This window comes from Bradysia coprophila (genome assembly GCF_014529535.1).
Source record: "Bradysia coprophila strain Holo2 chromosome IV unlocalized genomic scaffold, BU_Bcop_v1 contig_144, whole genome shotgun sequence".
Lineage (NCBI taxonomy): Eukaryota > Metazoa > Arthropoda > Insecta > Diptera > Sciaridae > Bradysia > Bradysia coprophila.
Window position 1 is genome coordinate 2,346,635 of NW_023503373.1, and position 16,148 is coordinate 2,362,782.

The 16,148-nt window shown below is 33.2% G+C and overlaps 1 protein-coding gene across 1 annotated transcript in view; it reads right to left on the minus strand.

Annotated features, from left to right (window-relative positions):
* Nucleotides 1–449: 449 nt before the first annotated feature.
* Nucleotides 450–16,148, minus strand: part of LOC119071187 (dipeptidase 1-like) — a 116,620-nt gene continuing 100,921 nt past the window's right edge. Inside the window, exons 4-6 of the mRNA XM_037175961.1 lie at nucleotides 3,391–3,556; nucleotides 858–1,687; nucleotides 450–790 (exon numbers count right to left, since the gene is read on the minus strand). Coding sequence (XP_037031856.1) covers nucleotides 726–790; nucleotides 858–1,687; nucleotides 3,391–3,556 — 1,061 coding nt within the window. The 3' untranslated portion in view covers nucleotides 450–725. The remainder of the gene's footprint in view (nucleotides 791–857; nucleotides 1,688–3,390; nucleotides 3,557–16,148) is intronic.

Genomic DNA, 16,148 nt, shown 5'->3' on the forward strand with positions numbered 1-16,148 from the left:
CACTCGGTGGCATTCCAACTAAGAACGTATAATCATTACGTTTGCATCATTCATTCCGCATCAAAATCCGGCTGAAAAACAGAATTCGCAAGAAACCAGCAAGAGTAAACAAACAAGATAGAGATGAACAAATGTATACGGAAATCGGCAATAAGACGGACTTTAAGAGTTTCACTATTTAATGTGTAAACCAGTGTGTCGTCAACACAGTCGTTAGACAAACAATTGAATTGTTTTGAAATGTTACATTCGAAGTAGTTGGAAAATGGGTCACCGAAGAAAAACTTATAAGCTGGGTAGGAAAAACAGATTCGAATAGAATGTAAGCTTACTAAAATTTAAACAGGGAACTACAGTGCCGCATTTGCATATTATCACTTGCCAGTATAGTAGTATTTCCAGCATCATTGTCGCCATCAACAATAAATAAAACAACAGCCAGTCTGTTCTCAGATTTTAAACTTTCATTTATTTATGAAATCAATTTTGATTTTCGTTTTTTTTTTTCATTTTTTAAATTTTCATTATCACAACAGCTAACGTCAAATATGATACAAAACCATTTTTATTTTCTTGCATTTTTGAGTCTTTTGGAATTTCCAAAAAAAAATCTATTTCACTGTCTCAGTAGAGTTGAGATACAATCGTTTTTATCTCAAACTGTATTCGGTTTTATTTTATGATTCTTGTTTCTAGCTTAAAGTTTGATTTCTGTAAGGCGGTTGTCACGAAGGCATGTAAGTACATGAAGAGTGTTTTGGTGGTGAAATAGTTTCAAGTGGTGATATGCCTAAATAGAACGAGAAAACATTTTGATTAGAACTGAGTGGAGAAAGTGAAAATACAACTCAAATTACCAGCTCGCTTCCAATAATCTCGAACATTTTCGACAGACTTAAATACTCGCAGAAAATTTTTCCCTGCTAACAGGCTGATATCTTCTTCTGTCCAATTCGGATCCTTTAATAGTTCGTTGAAGAGTAAGGGATACTTTGATGTATCTTCAAGTCCCAACGGTGGTGAGTCTATTCCATCATATCCGGCTCCAATACCTATATGCTGAACACCGGCTATTGATCGAATGTAATTGATGTGTGTTATGACATCACGGATAGTGCTACTTCGGGTACATGTTATGTGAAGTGAATAAAAGCTGACCATAACTATGCCTCCATTATCGGCTACGTCGCGTAGAATATCATCGCCAATGTTACGCGTCGAATTGCATATTGAACGAGCAGCTGAATGAGAGAAGATAACAGGAGCTCGTGTCTCTCGTAATACATCTTTGGCAGTCGCATCGGACGAATGTGACAAATCAATCATCATTCCCAAGCGATTCATTTCTTTGATGATAGCTCTACCGAAAGAGCCCAAACCGGTGTCGGTGGATGTAGCCGAACCAGCCCATCTATTATCACAAGTGTGCGTTAATGTTAAATATCTTGCTCCAAGTGTATACATTGATCGTAATACAGCAAGCGATGAACCTAGCGCATGGCCACCCTCGACACCAATGAGCGACGCAATTAAGCCATTACGATGAACTGCAGAAATATCTGTGGATGACAATACGAGCACCATATGGCGACGATATGAATCAGAAAAACGTCGTATTAAATCGATTTGTTCTACTGCTAATTGGACGGCATCCAAGCCTTGCGCTTCACACGGTACATACGCTGACCTGAATATGAAATTAAATTTTTTTAAAAATTACAAAAATGAACTTCGGATCGAAATTTGACTAAAAACTAATGAATTTCAGAGACGGTGCATGCATGTGTTTATGTTTTAAATATTCATGGGTGTGCTTTAGGTGAAGTGAGTCATAACTTTTTAAATCAATGGACGTGATCGGTATGAATTTGCATTACACAGCAGAAGTCGTTACTTCAAACATAAGGTAACTACTATGTAAATTCTTTTTGCTCGTTATCTCGAAAATGTGGTTTTTCAACCACCGAAACTGTATACGCTTCACTTGGAAACGGTAAATAAAGAAATTAAATATTACAAGTGGAGAGGAACACAATTTCCAGCTTCATTTTCATTTAGTGGAATATAAATCTCGAAAAACAAACATATTTTCTTATTTCGTTTTGAATGTCTCAATGTAAATCAATATTGTTCGTTTAAACCACCAATCATTATCAACAACATCATCCCAACCCATCATCATAATCAATTTCCATTTTACCGCCTTAGTTTGTCCGAAATAAATTTCAATTCAAAAAAAGTGAATTGCTCGCTTCGCTCGTAACTCAATTCAATAATAGCAAAATTTCCTCCCTTTCAAAATATACTCTCTTATTAGTATCTTCTTCCACCTTCACCTCTCTCTTTATAGTAAAAATTAGTCCTATTTAGGTGTGAGATTGTCAAAAGCTTTTTTCATGATTCATTACGAAGTAATTTGGAAATTTATAACTTTTTAGTAATCGTGACGTCCAATCGTAGAATTATTGTCGATTTATGAACAAATTCACATTCGAACAGACTAGCTTGTTTCGGGTCATCGCATTTTGCGTCTGTAAAAATTGTTGAGTACAACGAATCCGGGGAACAGATTTCTGCTTAAATAACACATCAATTCAGATAAAAAAATCACAAATATTCCACAAAAATTCTATTTTAACTGTGTGGTGTGTTGCCCACCATTACAACCTGCTTTGCTTACTCGTTTGATCAAAAACAGGACCTCATGACTCCAAGAAACGTTTGTTGCAGTTTAGTTAAGTTAAGTAATGTCGATAAGAAATACCTTACCAAGGGATTAAAAGGCGTGTGTTCTACACTGTATAGAGGCTCTATCCAGGGCAACATCAGTACTATCTTTGGAACTACTCAATTGATTTCACTCTTCATTGAGAAGAACTCTAATGATATCAGGGTTAATTTCAGCACATTTAAAATAAAAATTGATTCAAGTTAAGACCATGGGGTGTCCTAAACGTTCACCGGATCTAATATCACCTCCATCTTCCCCAATCGATTCGAATGAACTTTATAGAGTATAGGGCCTAAAATACCACTGATGTTCCCAGCGAAAAAATTATAAACATCTGATGAGCAGTCCCTAAGATACTATATTTATGCCATTTAGTCATGTTGCCTTCGATTATATTATCTAACTTGTTCGGTTCGAAAGAACCAGTGAATGCTGAAACATATCCATTTTAAACGTCAATAACTATTCCATTTGTCAACCGTTTAGAACGCATATCAATTGGAAATGGACAATAAATCAATAAGAATTGTATATGAATAATGCAGGAGTTCGTCGTTATGCGCAAAGGTATAAGAAGGCAGTAAAGATATTGGCAATATTATTTGTAACATAAGACAACAAAACATTTGAGATAAAAAAAATCGTTAGTCAAATCTTACCAAAACTGTGCCCCAATAAGACCTCGTTTCATTCTGGGAAGATCAGTTTGTGACCACGGTGATCTATTCCACGGTTCAGTTCTATCTAGGCCTTCGCTAAGATTCAGGTACTCGAGACGATTATGTGCAAATCTTCGAATATTCCATGGTAAATCGTTGTGACCATCTGTGGAAGAGGGGAAATGAAAATGATTTATAAATGGAAATTAACAAATTTTCGATTCGTTTGATGTCATTGATAGTAAAATAACGCTACAAAATTTCAACATATCAAAATAACCAATCGAAACGAAAAAAACCACTCTTTTGTATTCGTTTTTTATCTGTGTAAATCAACTGGATTAATCAATACAAAAAAAAATCAGTTCAATAATTAGTAAATCTCCATTCTTATTGTCAAATTTAATTAAATGAATCCGGTATTTTCCTTTATGTCCTGGCGAATATTAAATCACAAAAAACTGGTGCCAACAATTTATTGATGAATCAAATATATATACAAACTCCGTGCACGTTTCTCATGAAAAATAAAATATTTTGTCAAAAATGTAAATTTATAATTTACACAGCCTAAATGAATGGTAGCCATTAAAATTAATTAAAGTTGAACCTTAATGAACATTCAGTATACCGTCATTTCGGGTTATTTTTCATCTATTATATATCCGTAGGGTTTGTGTATTATACAATTGCACAGTCATGCATAATGTACATGCTACAGTTCCATTTTAAGCTTTTTTTTTAATGTTTCAAGTAAAGAGGCTGAACCGTTTTCGCTGTACTATGCTTTGTGGTAACGTTATACGTAGTATTACCTCAAAATTGCTCCTAAATCCACATTAAATAGTCGGTCACTGGTGGCACAATATAAAGGTTTACGTAGACGTAAAGAGACATAATTAGTTGGCAGTCTGGAAAGTGTTTAAAAAAAATCCACGAAGGGATTTTGAATGAAAGTTATTTAATTGGAACAGAAAACCATGAGGAATTACCACTGTATGAAAGTTATGAAAAGCTGGTGCTTTTTTTACAAATTCACGTTTACATAAAACGTTTTTCCGGTAGGATCAGGATCTGGTACGGCATGATATTTTACATTACAAGAAAAAAATACTCTGACACAGCATAACGATGATATAATACACAACTTTTAAAAATGTGTCGTCTGAATGTGTAGACTGGAGAATGAAAATTAATTCAATTGGTATGACTTGGACATGGGCATATGTAAACCGTTGACTTTAGCAAAATTAAAGTGATGTAAATAGGAAACAGGAGATAAATAAATACCAATTCCGTTTGAATATAAATGAGTTGGCAGATCCCTTAACGTTGGAAGGATAATCTCATTACATCTCGTTTTTATATAATTTGTTAGAACCAACGTCAGTGCAGAATTTTATTTATTTATTTGTGTTGGAGAATGACGTTATCAGTAGGTTACATTGCATGCTGCGAAAGTAGTTCATTACATGAGCAAAAACCTTCAGTAACTGCATTTCCGATAAGTGTAGAGTTTGTAATACGAGCCAAAAGCGTGATATACAAGTAAACTTTTCGAAGAACAGTTACCGAAGCAAGTTGTTCAAAAACACTTGAGTGAGTAGGCGAGTATCACAAGTATCCAATGTATCCAATGGAGAATAAAAAAAATCAATCGGAAATAGCCCACTTATAAGGGACCATTACATTGACCTTTGGCATAGGACTGCTAGTAAAATTAGTTATTACAATTGGGGTTTTGTATGAGAGAGATTGCAATTTTCAATTATAATTAAATTATAAGTTGGCGTTCAACTTTAGAGAACTTCTCCATATAAGCTCTACGCAAGGCCTATTTTAAGGAAATTAAATTTTCAAAAATTCTCAAATTTTTCCATCACTTTTCGTCATTTCATCTAAAAACACAACAGATTGCATCGTAAATGTTGTTTCAACTGCCTTTTTAGTTGTTTTTCATGTCTTTGAGCTTAACTGATTACTTCGGAATGAGATCTAACAGAAAACAAAATTTGAAAATTTTAGGAATTTTTGTGAAATTTTGAAATTTTGGAAATTTTAGGAAATTAAATTCCTTAAAATAGGCCCTGGCTCTACGTCACCCAATAGTATTGCCTAGAATATTATTTGAGAATTAATTATTCAAGCAAAATTGAAAAAATCACTGAATTTTATTGAGAATCTCTTCTCATACATAGGCCTTGAGTTGTGTACAGTGTACATAAAATTTAATGTTTATTTACGTCGGTGATGCATCCTGTGTGTACATAGAAATTATGTAATCCTCCCAAAATAAACTTTACCCCAACCAACGAACAGCCAAAATCAACAGATTTATTGTGAATACAAATAGACAAAAATTTGTTCAAAACTTTGTTCAATATTTGATTTGCATAACAACAGTCACACACGACAGATGTTCCAGTTCCCTTACTTGGATTGAGTTATTCTTTCGAGGACTTAACACAATCAGATCGAGAAGTAATATCCACGAGTTACGTTTATAAAGGACGTGAGAAATACAATACCTGCTTCAAAATTTAAAAATAAAATCATATTGTTGACCGAGTACCTAGAGCCTAGCTACTATTATATCACTGCTCCTAGCACGAGCCTAGCACGAACACTAATTTTTCCAACGTCAAAAATACTTCAAATTTACAAACATGTATGCGTGTACGATTGGTGATGTGTTGTGTGCTTTATTTGGCTTATTTTGATTGCATAAGGCTCCGAATATTTTTTATGTCCATGCTAGGAGCAAAGCTGTGCAATAACATTTTCATAAACATTTGAGTCATATATATTCGTCGTGTCATGTCCTATTACAACACCGCAATCTTCATATGAAATCATAAGTTATATGTGCCATGCCGCATATATTCAACATAATCCAAAAATATAATGCGAAAATAAGTTTAACGAGTGCTGTTATTTAAACGAAAGAAAAAAGTCGTGTTTTTAAGAAAGGAAAATAGAAATTCGAGTCTTCTCAGCTACTTTAATTTTCACTTTAAAAACAATATTACATTTACGTCTCTTGAATATATTTCCCGAAGAAAAATGAGAATATAAGGCACCAAGCTGTATGAACAAAAAAAAATCGTTTCCCATCTTACCCAACAACGGAAAGCAATGGCGCGGCGTAAAGTTTCTATCTTCTTATACATTTTTTTTCTTCGCTCGTTCTTAAAACCGAAGCTGCTTTTTTTCTCTACCATTGCAAGTGGAAAACGAGAAAAAATGATTTATAGCGCAATATGTTAATGAATATATTTATTTTATCTTATTTATCATATTCGTCTTCTGTGTGTAAATATTATTGTCGTGTTTATGCCGGAGCAACATTACAAGGCACTATGTCAATATGAAACAAGATTTATTCATCTTTTTTTTGTACAAATGAATATTCACGTCTAGAGGCGTAGGAAAATGATTTTGTTTTCTATAAAAATTGAACCTTTTTTAAACGTTTTCCATTTTGTTTCAATCAAAGATTTTTCGTTCTATATAATATGTAGACATTTTCAACTACAAGAAGCTGCGGGAATTTGCTCATAGATAGGCCTCACAGATAAATGGAATTTTTGGCTAATACTTAAAACATATAATTCCAGTCATTGAAAGAGTATTTAAAATTCCACGAATCAATGCTAACTTTTTGCATTATTGTTCTTTGAAGAACGAATTAAGTACAATGACGCTCTTAACGATAAATCGAAAAATTAGAACGAAGTTCTGTGAGATATGAAATCTCAATATTCCCATCTTTTGCAATTAAACCAAAAAATTCATTTTATTATACGAGCCTATCACGCAATTTTTTTCGTTTTAATAATTTAAAATTAAACCTACCAGCTACCAGTCTAAATAAAAAAGACAAAATTTCGATTCTGTGAACAATAATCATTCAAAATCAAAATTATACACAAAAATGTGCGCCAACAATGCGAATTGAATGATTAAAGTGTGCGCACTCCAAACGTTTCAGATGTATGCATTGCACAGTGCTTTCTACGGCAATAAGATAACCGTGCCTTTTTGCCCACAAATGTTCTCAGTGATATTTTGACCAAAATATCCGATTAATCTTCACCAAACTTTAGAGAATGAAAGTTCCACACGACTCTTAGCGGTACTCCCCAAAAAAAGTTCAAAAAGTTAGCACCCCAAATGCCCTTTTGAGAGAGTTTGTTTTCATAGCAAATATTAACTTTTTGATTTGTTTTTTGGGAATATCGTTAAAAGTCGTGGGGAACTTTCATTCTCTAAAGTTTGGTGAAGATTGATCGGACATTTTGGTCAAAATATCACTCAGAACATTTGTGGGCAAAAAGGCACGGCTATCTTATTGCCGTAAAAAGCACTGTGCAATGCATACATCTGAAACGTTTGGAGTGCGCACACTTTAATCATTCAATTCGCATTGTTGGCGCGCATTTTTGTGTATAATTTTGATTTTGAATGATTATTGTTCACAGAATCGAAATTTTGTCTTTTTTATTTAGACTGGTAGCTGGTAGGTTTAATTTTAAATTATTAAAACGAAAAAAATTGCGTGATAGGCTCGTATAATAAAATGAATTTTTTGGTTTAATTGCAAAAGGCGCTTGTTACGCAGATGGGAATATTGAGATTTCATATCTCACAGAACTTCGTTCTAATTTTTCGAGTTATCGTTAAGAGCGTCATTGTACTTAATTCGTTCTTCAAAGAACAATAATGCAAAAAGTTAGCATTGATTCGTGGAATTTTAAATACTCTTTCAATGACTGGAATTATATGTTTTAAGTATTAGCCAAAAATTCCATTTATCTGTGAGGCCTATCTATGAGCAAATTCCCGCAGCTTCCAACAACAATGCCCTGATCTAAAGTTTCATAAACACAGATTGTAGCATAATGCCTGGTGGAGCATTAGTTTCTAACGGTAAAAGAAAGCTGCAAAAGTTTTTCATTGTTGATATTTTAGAGCAAAAAAAACATTTATGCTTCCTTGGTTTGAGTTAAAGTCTCGGTTTGACTCGGTTTAAAGAACATTTATCTTGAAATATATTTTTTCTCGGTTATATTGTGTACTATCTACATACACATATCTACAGTCACCCTTATGGAATACCAGGAATACATTATATTTAATAGACGATGGTTTTTTCGTAGATAAACCCTTTTAAAAAAAATGTATTTTCCAAATCTGGTTTCCATATTTTAGATGAACCTTATCGAGATACACACTCAATCTTAGGCTGTCGGGCGAAGAAGTTTGTCGTTTATTGGAGTGTTTTTAAAGGTTTATTATCAAAGACAATATCCGATGACGATGCGTCTTTATTTACCATTACAAAATTGATTTTATGATTTTTTTTATATTTATTTTTGGGAGTTACCAGTGCTCTGTGGCGTAATGTATTGGGAAATACAGTGAATAGAATGCATTGCTAACATTACAGGTCATTTACATTATCGCAAAAAATTTCTTCGTAATTTTAATTTGAAACTCGTTTTAGCATTAGCAACACTTTCAAGCGATTGTTCAACTATCAACTTCAACTATCAAAACAACATCTCTCTGACATTTTACGAAACTTTACCTAAATCCAAATATTTACAGATACGTATTTCTCATTAGTTTTACCGTTTGAATTGCTAAATAGAATTTTTATCTTTACCCGACCATGACCTTCAGTACGTTACCACCAATGAAATGTATATTGTTGTTGGCTAGATTATATCTGTTACAGAATTCTAAAATTTTCATTTTTCTTTTTATAAATATTTTATTCATTTTCTTGACCCTTAAATCTCTTACAAATGCTAAGCATCCCACATTGTAATCACATCTGTTTCTTCTGTTGATAAAACAGTTTTTTTAGTGTTTGGGAGAAAATCTTTTACTTCATTACTTTTAACATACTAAGCTATATAAGACAAAACTTTGGTAGAGCATAGCGCTTGTCTTTGACATATTTGTTGCTGACAGATGACACCATATTCTAGGAGATCGTTTACCCCCTACCTGACACACAAGCTATAGTATAGTTTAAGACGTTGACTACGATGGAAATGGGTCAAATCCTGAAATTTATCAAAGGCGAAAGTTCGGTGAAGGACTTAATTCGATACAAACTTAAGGTAAACAGAAAAAACCTTTTTTGATTATTTAGAATGACTGTCGCCGTTAGAGGTGACGTAATTTGATAGTAGGTAATAATGGGGTGATGATGACGATGAATACGTATCATTTTACTTTACAATTATTTCCATGACTTATAAACCTTACGAAACATAAATATGGTATTCCCATTCCTAACACACTTGACTTACTCCTTTTAGCGTTTAAATATTTTCAAGTCATTACTCAAAAAATTCATTTTCTCTCTTGCCGTAAATTAGACCTACCATCCATCATCCCTCTGAATTGAATAGATTAGGAAATTATCTATTTCTGAAGACGACTTTTCACCAAACATTCTACGTATTTATAGTATATATATTGCGTATCACCTTATCACGGTAACACCCTAGTAGTCGAGGGTGTTACATTCACACAGTTTTGATATCCCTGTCGCGCACATTTATTCAATTTGTTGGCGTTGAAGATAAAATTTTCTATCTTCCTACTTCCTACATTTTGATGTAACGTTAACCAGGGCTTATTTACATTTAGATGACCTTTTTCAAGTACCTTTTACATACCTACATTTAACAAATATATATTGTCAACATGTGGCCAAATGCCTTTGTCTCTCACATTTAATAACATGTAAACGGTTTTGTATGTTGTGTCAGTTCAACAGTGAAAGGAAAAAAGAAGAAGAGAGAATCGAATAGGGATCGTTTCACACAATTTCATATGACCGTTTTGGGGTTTTGGTTAAGGGTTCTGTATTGCACACATAACAATTTATTTGCCAATCCAGTGTGAGAATGTTAACCCCCTTTAACGAGAACCGAAAAGAAAAATGCTGGAAACCGCAATCTTTAATTTGATGTTGCTATTCAATCATGTTAAGATGGTAGATATTGTTCAACAATACCGGGGCTGTTGTGTGTACTTACCAAATGTATGTGCGAAAGAAAAGATGAATTTATTTCTTTCTTTTCACAATCTAACAATCTATTAAATAAACGCACTAATTTGGTTCTGGCTAGACATTTTTCGATGTTACAGCATAATATGCTTAGAGATATTTTTGTAGAAGATCGTTAATCTTTCCGAGTCAGTTAGAGAAGATATATTTCATTTTGTACACAATACTTTTCTTTTCTCTTTGCAGCTATCCCGTTGATAGGTACCGTACATTGTGTCGGTTTTTTTTTTATTTTTCTCAAATTTAATCAACTACACAGCTTTTATATTCTTTACAGAAAATACAGCGATTGAACAAATTTATGTTTTCATATAAAAGAAAACTAAAAGTTGATTGTTCAGAAAATTAATGATTTACTCTTCGGATTTACTTCAATTCATTCTGTGTAGCTGGTTCTTCAGATCAAAGATGAATGAAAACCCAGTGATTTCAATAAAGTCTTTCCAGATAAGTAAAACCTTTAACATCCTGTGTAATACAATAAGTTTTTCTTTGCTGCCAGTCGTACGGATGCATTCCAAAGAAAAATTCCATTTTTTGAAATATTGTTGTTTTGAACTTACAACATGTAGTGATGGTTTTACTCATGGTGTATGAACGTAAGGTAGAAATAGGAAATGTTTGTATTTATATATCCGATGGAATCATGAACTGTATTCGTATTCATTCGCCTTTACGATTATTTCTTCGGAAGAATAGTTATAATTTCGTAATGGGAATTCATAAAATAGTCAATTTAATAGGCCTCATTACTACTGCTAGGTACTCTGTAGATTTAGGAGTATACAGTCCACCAGAAACCCTCCTCCCAAATTGGCCGATAAAAGTAACAAGTCTATTACGTCTGCTTGTAAATGTGCAATGATTACTGTTTCAACCACACATTTGCCACAAGATTTATAGATCGGCTCATATCCTCAAGTTTACATGAGTTTTTGATTTCGCCATATCAAAATTCATGCAAAAGTCTTAAAAAACCACAAAACGAAAAATTGGTCCTTTTTCAAAATTCCGTTCGTGTACAACCAGAATTGATTGACCGGAACAGGACGGGTCATCATGATCGTGGAGTTTGTGACGCTAGTACTACTTCCCTAAGGAACCTAAGGCGAACATTTTAACTTTTTGATACTGAACGTGAACCAAATAAAAAAAAAAGTTCAAACGGAAGTACTCCACAATACGAGTTTAACGAACTATAATTCATTAAAAACGGTTCACTACATCCGGAAAAAACTCTACGTGGGTCTGTACCACTACATTTGTTTACGAAAACTGCACTAAGACTTTTGCTAAAAATTACACCAATTCAATCTTTACACTCTTTACCGCCAAATCAATAAATTTAATGGAAGTTCTGCCTGCACTTAATGTATGTAAATTAGATTTTACAACGAAAATTTTACTAAAAAAATTGCGTCACAGGTTACAGATTCTTCAACTGCCATTTGTGACGCAATTTTTCTTTTTATTATTTTCATTGTAAAATCTTATCGGTACGTTTAGGTGCAGAATGCGTCACCAAAACTGATATCAAATGTTTTGGAAGTTTAATTTTTTCAGGACTAGCGTCACCTTTTGAAGTTTTTGTGCTGTTAGTGACAGCGACAGAAAATATGAGCTTAGGCTAACGTTGTATTATATAGGAAATGGTATCTAAAAATATTAAGTGAAAGAGTTCAAACTGTTTTATCGAAAGAAGTGACATATTCGGTAATGTTATCAAATGTATTCTGGCAAAGCTCTCAATCATTTAAAGAACAATAGAATTTAGGGATATAATTTGGCCGAGCCATTCTTAAAGTAGTCTTTTAGCATGAAACATTGATGGCTCATTAATGTGCAAATGTAAAAAAAATGTGGAGGACAACATGATGATCTACATTTTATTACACAAAAATGAGCATGGTAAAAAAAAAAGTTTTAGAGAATCTCTCGACCAAAAATAGTTCACTGAGTACTATTAGAACACACAGAAACAGTCTTAACAGTAAGTTTCAGATTATTTTATGGTGGACAAACGTGTTTGCTTTTCTTTAATAACTTGTGTATGACAAATAAATCTAATCTATAATCGGAAACATTTCGAGTGGGTTTCTTATTTTTAATCTAATAGTATGGTGAATTCAATTAATGGGAATTATGGGATATATCTGATAGAATGCGTTAACCGGAAAATGAATAATTTAAGAAGCTGGATGGAAAAGGGTCAATCGTAATGTCACAAGCTGAATGTTATACGAGATTGATTAAACATGCAAAATGAACGACAAATTGGGTCCGTCGTAAATTAATTATGTTGTTATTTACTGGGTGGGAGTGTTTGAGATACACTACAAGCAGGTGAAGCAAATTTTATTTGAAGATTAACAGTATCATTTATTCAGGCACATTTGACGGAACTGTAATTTTTTAATAATGAGTGCTAAACCTGCTTATTCAAATAGAAAAATAAATTATCCAATCATAATTACATTCGGGATGTCCCGGAAGAAAATGTGTATCGTTCATGTAATTATATACATCGCCTTTTCAACAAAGTTTTTTTTTTCTATTATTCAAACTCATTGTTCTGCTTGAAATCTACTTAATTCAATGAAGTTATTTTCAAGTAACATTCATTGACGTAGACACAAAATGTGGGGTCACTATTTCCTTGCACAAAACCACGATTCAAACCAAATTTAAACGAGCCACTATTGTTGGTAGTTATAACAAATTTTGTCAATCTGGTCTCAGCTCAGTATACACATTAATGAACTCACGAGACCCTCAGCCATTTACGACAAAAAACATACAAACCACACACATTAAAAATATTGTTGTAGCACATGAAGAGTGTGTCCATGGAACGCCAATGGCCGATAATAATAAACAAACATGCTATTAACAGCGAAATGAAACGACAATAAACATGAAAAAGTTTTTCTAAGCAAAAAGTATAATGAATTCATTTGCTTTTGTTTTATTTACAGACGAATAAAGTGTGCTAAATAATGAAATAAAATGAGTGAAAAAGGACCAAGTTAAAAGAAAATAAAAAGCAAAAATAATGAAAATTGGTGTGTGTTTAATGATGTATATATATGTGTATTATAATGTAAACAGAACATAATCTATCTTCGTTCGCATGTAAACATTTCAAGATTAAAGCTTTGAAATGCATACTGCTTTGTATATCCGTACTGTGTAATATTTCATCGTCTAGGAACTAGACTTAACTTTAGCATGTACGTGTACACCTAAAACAAATTGTTTTTATTGAGTTGAGCACAAAGCTGTGAGTATACTGTATGCTAAAAAAATGAAATCTGAATTTGCCATAGGAAAATGAGTTAACCCAGACAACATCCAATGAAGTTCTCATTAAGTTCATTAGTTCATTTAAACTCTCACAGACGGCAAGCAGTTTTACTATCCTAGAGAAGAAATTTCGAAAAAAAACAACGTAAATATATGTGATCCCAACATGATACATGAAATACGAAATATTTGGTGTTGTATGTATTTGCACAACGCACTTCAAGCATGAGTGGTAATCTAAATAGGGCACTGAAACTTGACAGTATGTAAAAAATCATACAAATTAGTTTTACATGTACAAATATGTACAAATCCCTTGCTCCCAATGCCTAAACTATTTTCTTAAATTCTAAAAAAAAAAATGCGGGACCAATATTTAAGCCTTCCGGACCAGAAAAACATCTCATTAGCTCAACATCCCACATTCCCCGGAGTCAGAGCAAGCCTATTACTATTCAAAATAGTACTCTATTTGGCAGCTGTTGACTGTGATCACTTTTGCTTGAAGTGCACTGGTTTGCGGTATATTTTGTCTCAGATCTATTACTTTATTTGATCGAAATATTTTCAAGAGATTGGTCCAATTCAAATCACATTGCGCTGCCTTTAATCATATTTTATTCGTAAAGTCACTTTAGCTAGCCAGTTCATTTTCCTTTTTTTTTATTATTCACTTCTTTATTTAACAAAAAAATCAAAACTGAACATAAAAACCGCATAGCTCCAGTATGCTAATTAACAATTCAAAGGAGCTATTTTAGGTTTTCCTAATTACTTCCGAAAATATTTTAGAATTCAATTTTTAAGATTTTCGTAACTTTTCGTTCGTAATTTTAAGAATTCTTTAAGTTACGAAAATGTACGAGAATCGGCGTCCAGTTAGATTGTGTTGAAGAACAAGTATTGGGTTTAAAATAAGCTCTTTTGTCAAAATACATACATGGACTGATTGCAAGTTTACTCTTTATTCTCCTTGCAAACCTCCATCGTTCAAATGACTAGTTTCGTAAAAGGTTTTTATTATGGTGTGAATCTATAAATTCTACATCTTGTAAACACAAGTAAATTATTTTAGCCCAAAAGCTCATTTCAAAAATGGTTGAAAATATAATTAATTTGGATTCTGTTACGTTCATTATTTTCAAATGGAAATACCACAAAGCTCGGCGGTTTATTAATTTAGAATTTTGAACAAATATTTTACTATCCAATTTGTAAGCATTATTTGAATAGCAAATTAATAGATGCATCCGTATTCCGAGTCACCAATGGAATATTCCATAAATGTGAATACCGAAAATAACCATTTTTTTTCAGCTATTCAAAGAATCCAGTCGGAAAATTATTTTTGACATAACAGCATTTTAGCCAGAAAAACTTCAATTAAAAATCTAGTAAAAAACGCATATGGGTAACTCCAGGGTTAGCTGCGTTACAAATTTCGTCATTTTTGAGGCATAAAGTGAGCTGTGTTGGCTATGTTTTGCGGTAACAAATCAGTCTATAAATTTTATAATACTTTGGAGACCCAGTGCTTTCAGGCCAACAAGAATTGGAATTTTTAGCCTGCGAAGTGAGACTTGTGTGATCGAAGAAGTCGCCGGTTAGTTGCGTTACACGTTTGTGACTTTTCGAAATATTTTCACCAAATGTAAACTGATTTCTGTAAACTTTTTTCTCTGAAAGCAAGACGCGCAGTTTAAGCCCAATATGAGGTTGGTGGCCCAACATTTGTGGGAGATATGTTTAAAAAAGTGATATTTTCCGGTGGTCATTAATAGCCAGAAATATTTTTTTTTGAAATCGGTGGTTGTTGCCCCACAGAAAATGTTTCTTTGGCTCAAAACCGCTTAAAAAAAATGGTTACAAAATTTTTCGAGATAACCTCGACGAGTCAAAATTCGAGGATGACACTTATCACCACTGGGAAGCTGATTTCACCTACTTCACTCACCCAACTAACCTGATTGACTCAAAGTTATTTTTCTCGTGAAGTCATATGCTGTAGCTTTCGAATGACACCGATCTTCAATTTTTATATGAAAAATGTAATTTTGGCAACGTTTGGGTCGCCTTACTTCTAAAAATTTTAATTCGTGTCATTTGGTGCAATTGTGGAATTATAGCGTTCGTTTGTACAGGGAAACAAGTGCGGAGTACGACTCCGTAAATGAAACTCACGGATCAACTTAACAATTAATTTATTTCGCTAAATTTGCTTACGCTAAACGAGTATGATACGGTTGATCGTGCGCGACGGAATGAACGAATATAATGCAATTTCTGTCGAGCTGTAGAAAGTGATATGCGAGCGGTGAATATGCAAAAGTGCTGAATAAGAAACGAACCGCCGCATTACTGCATT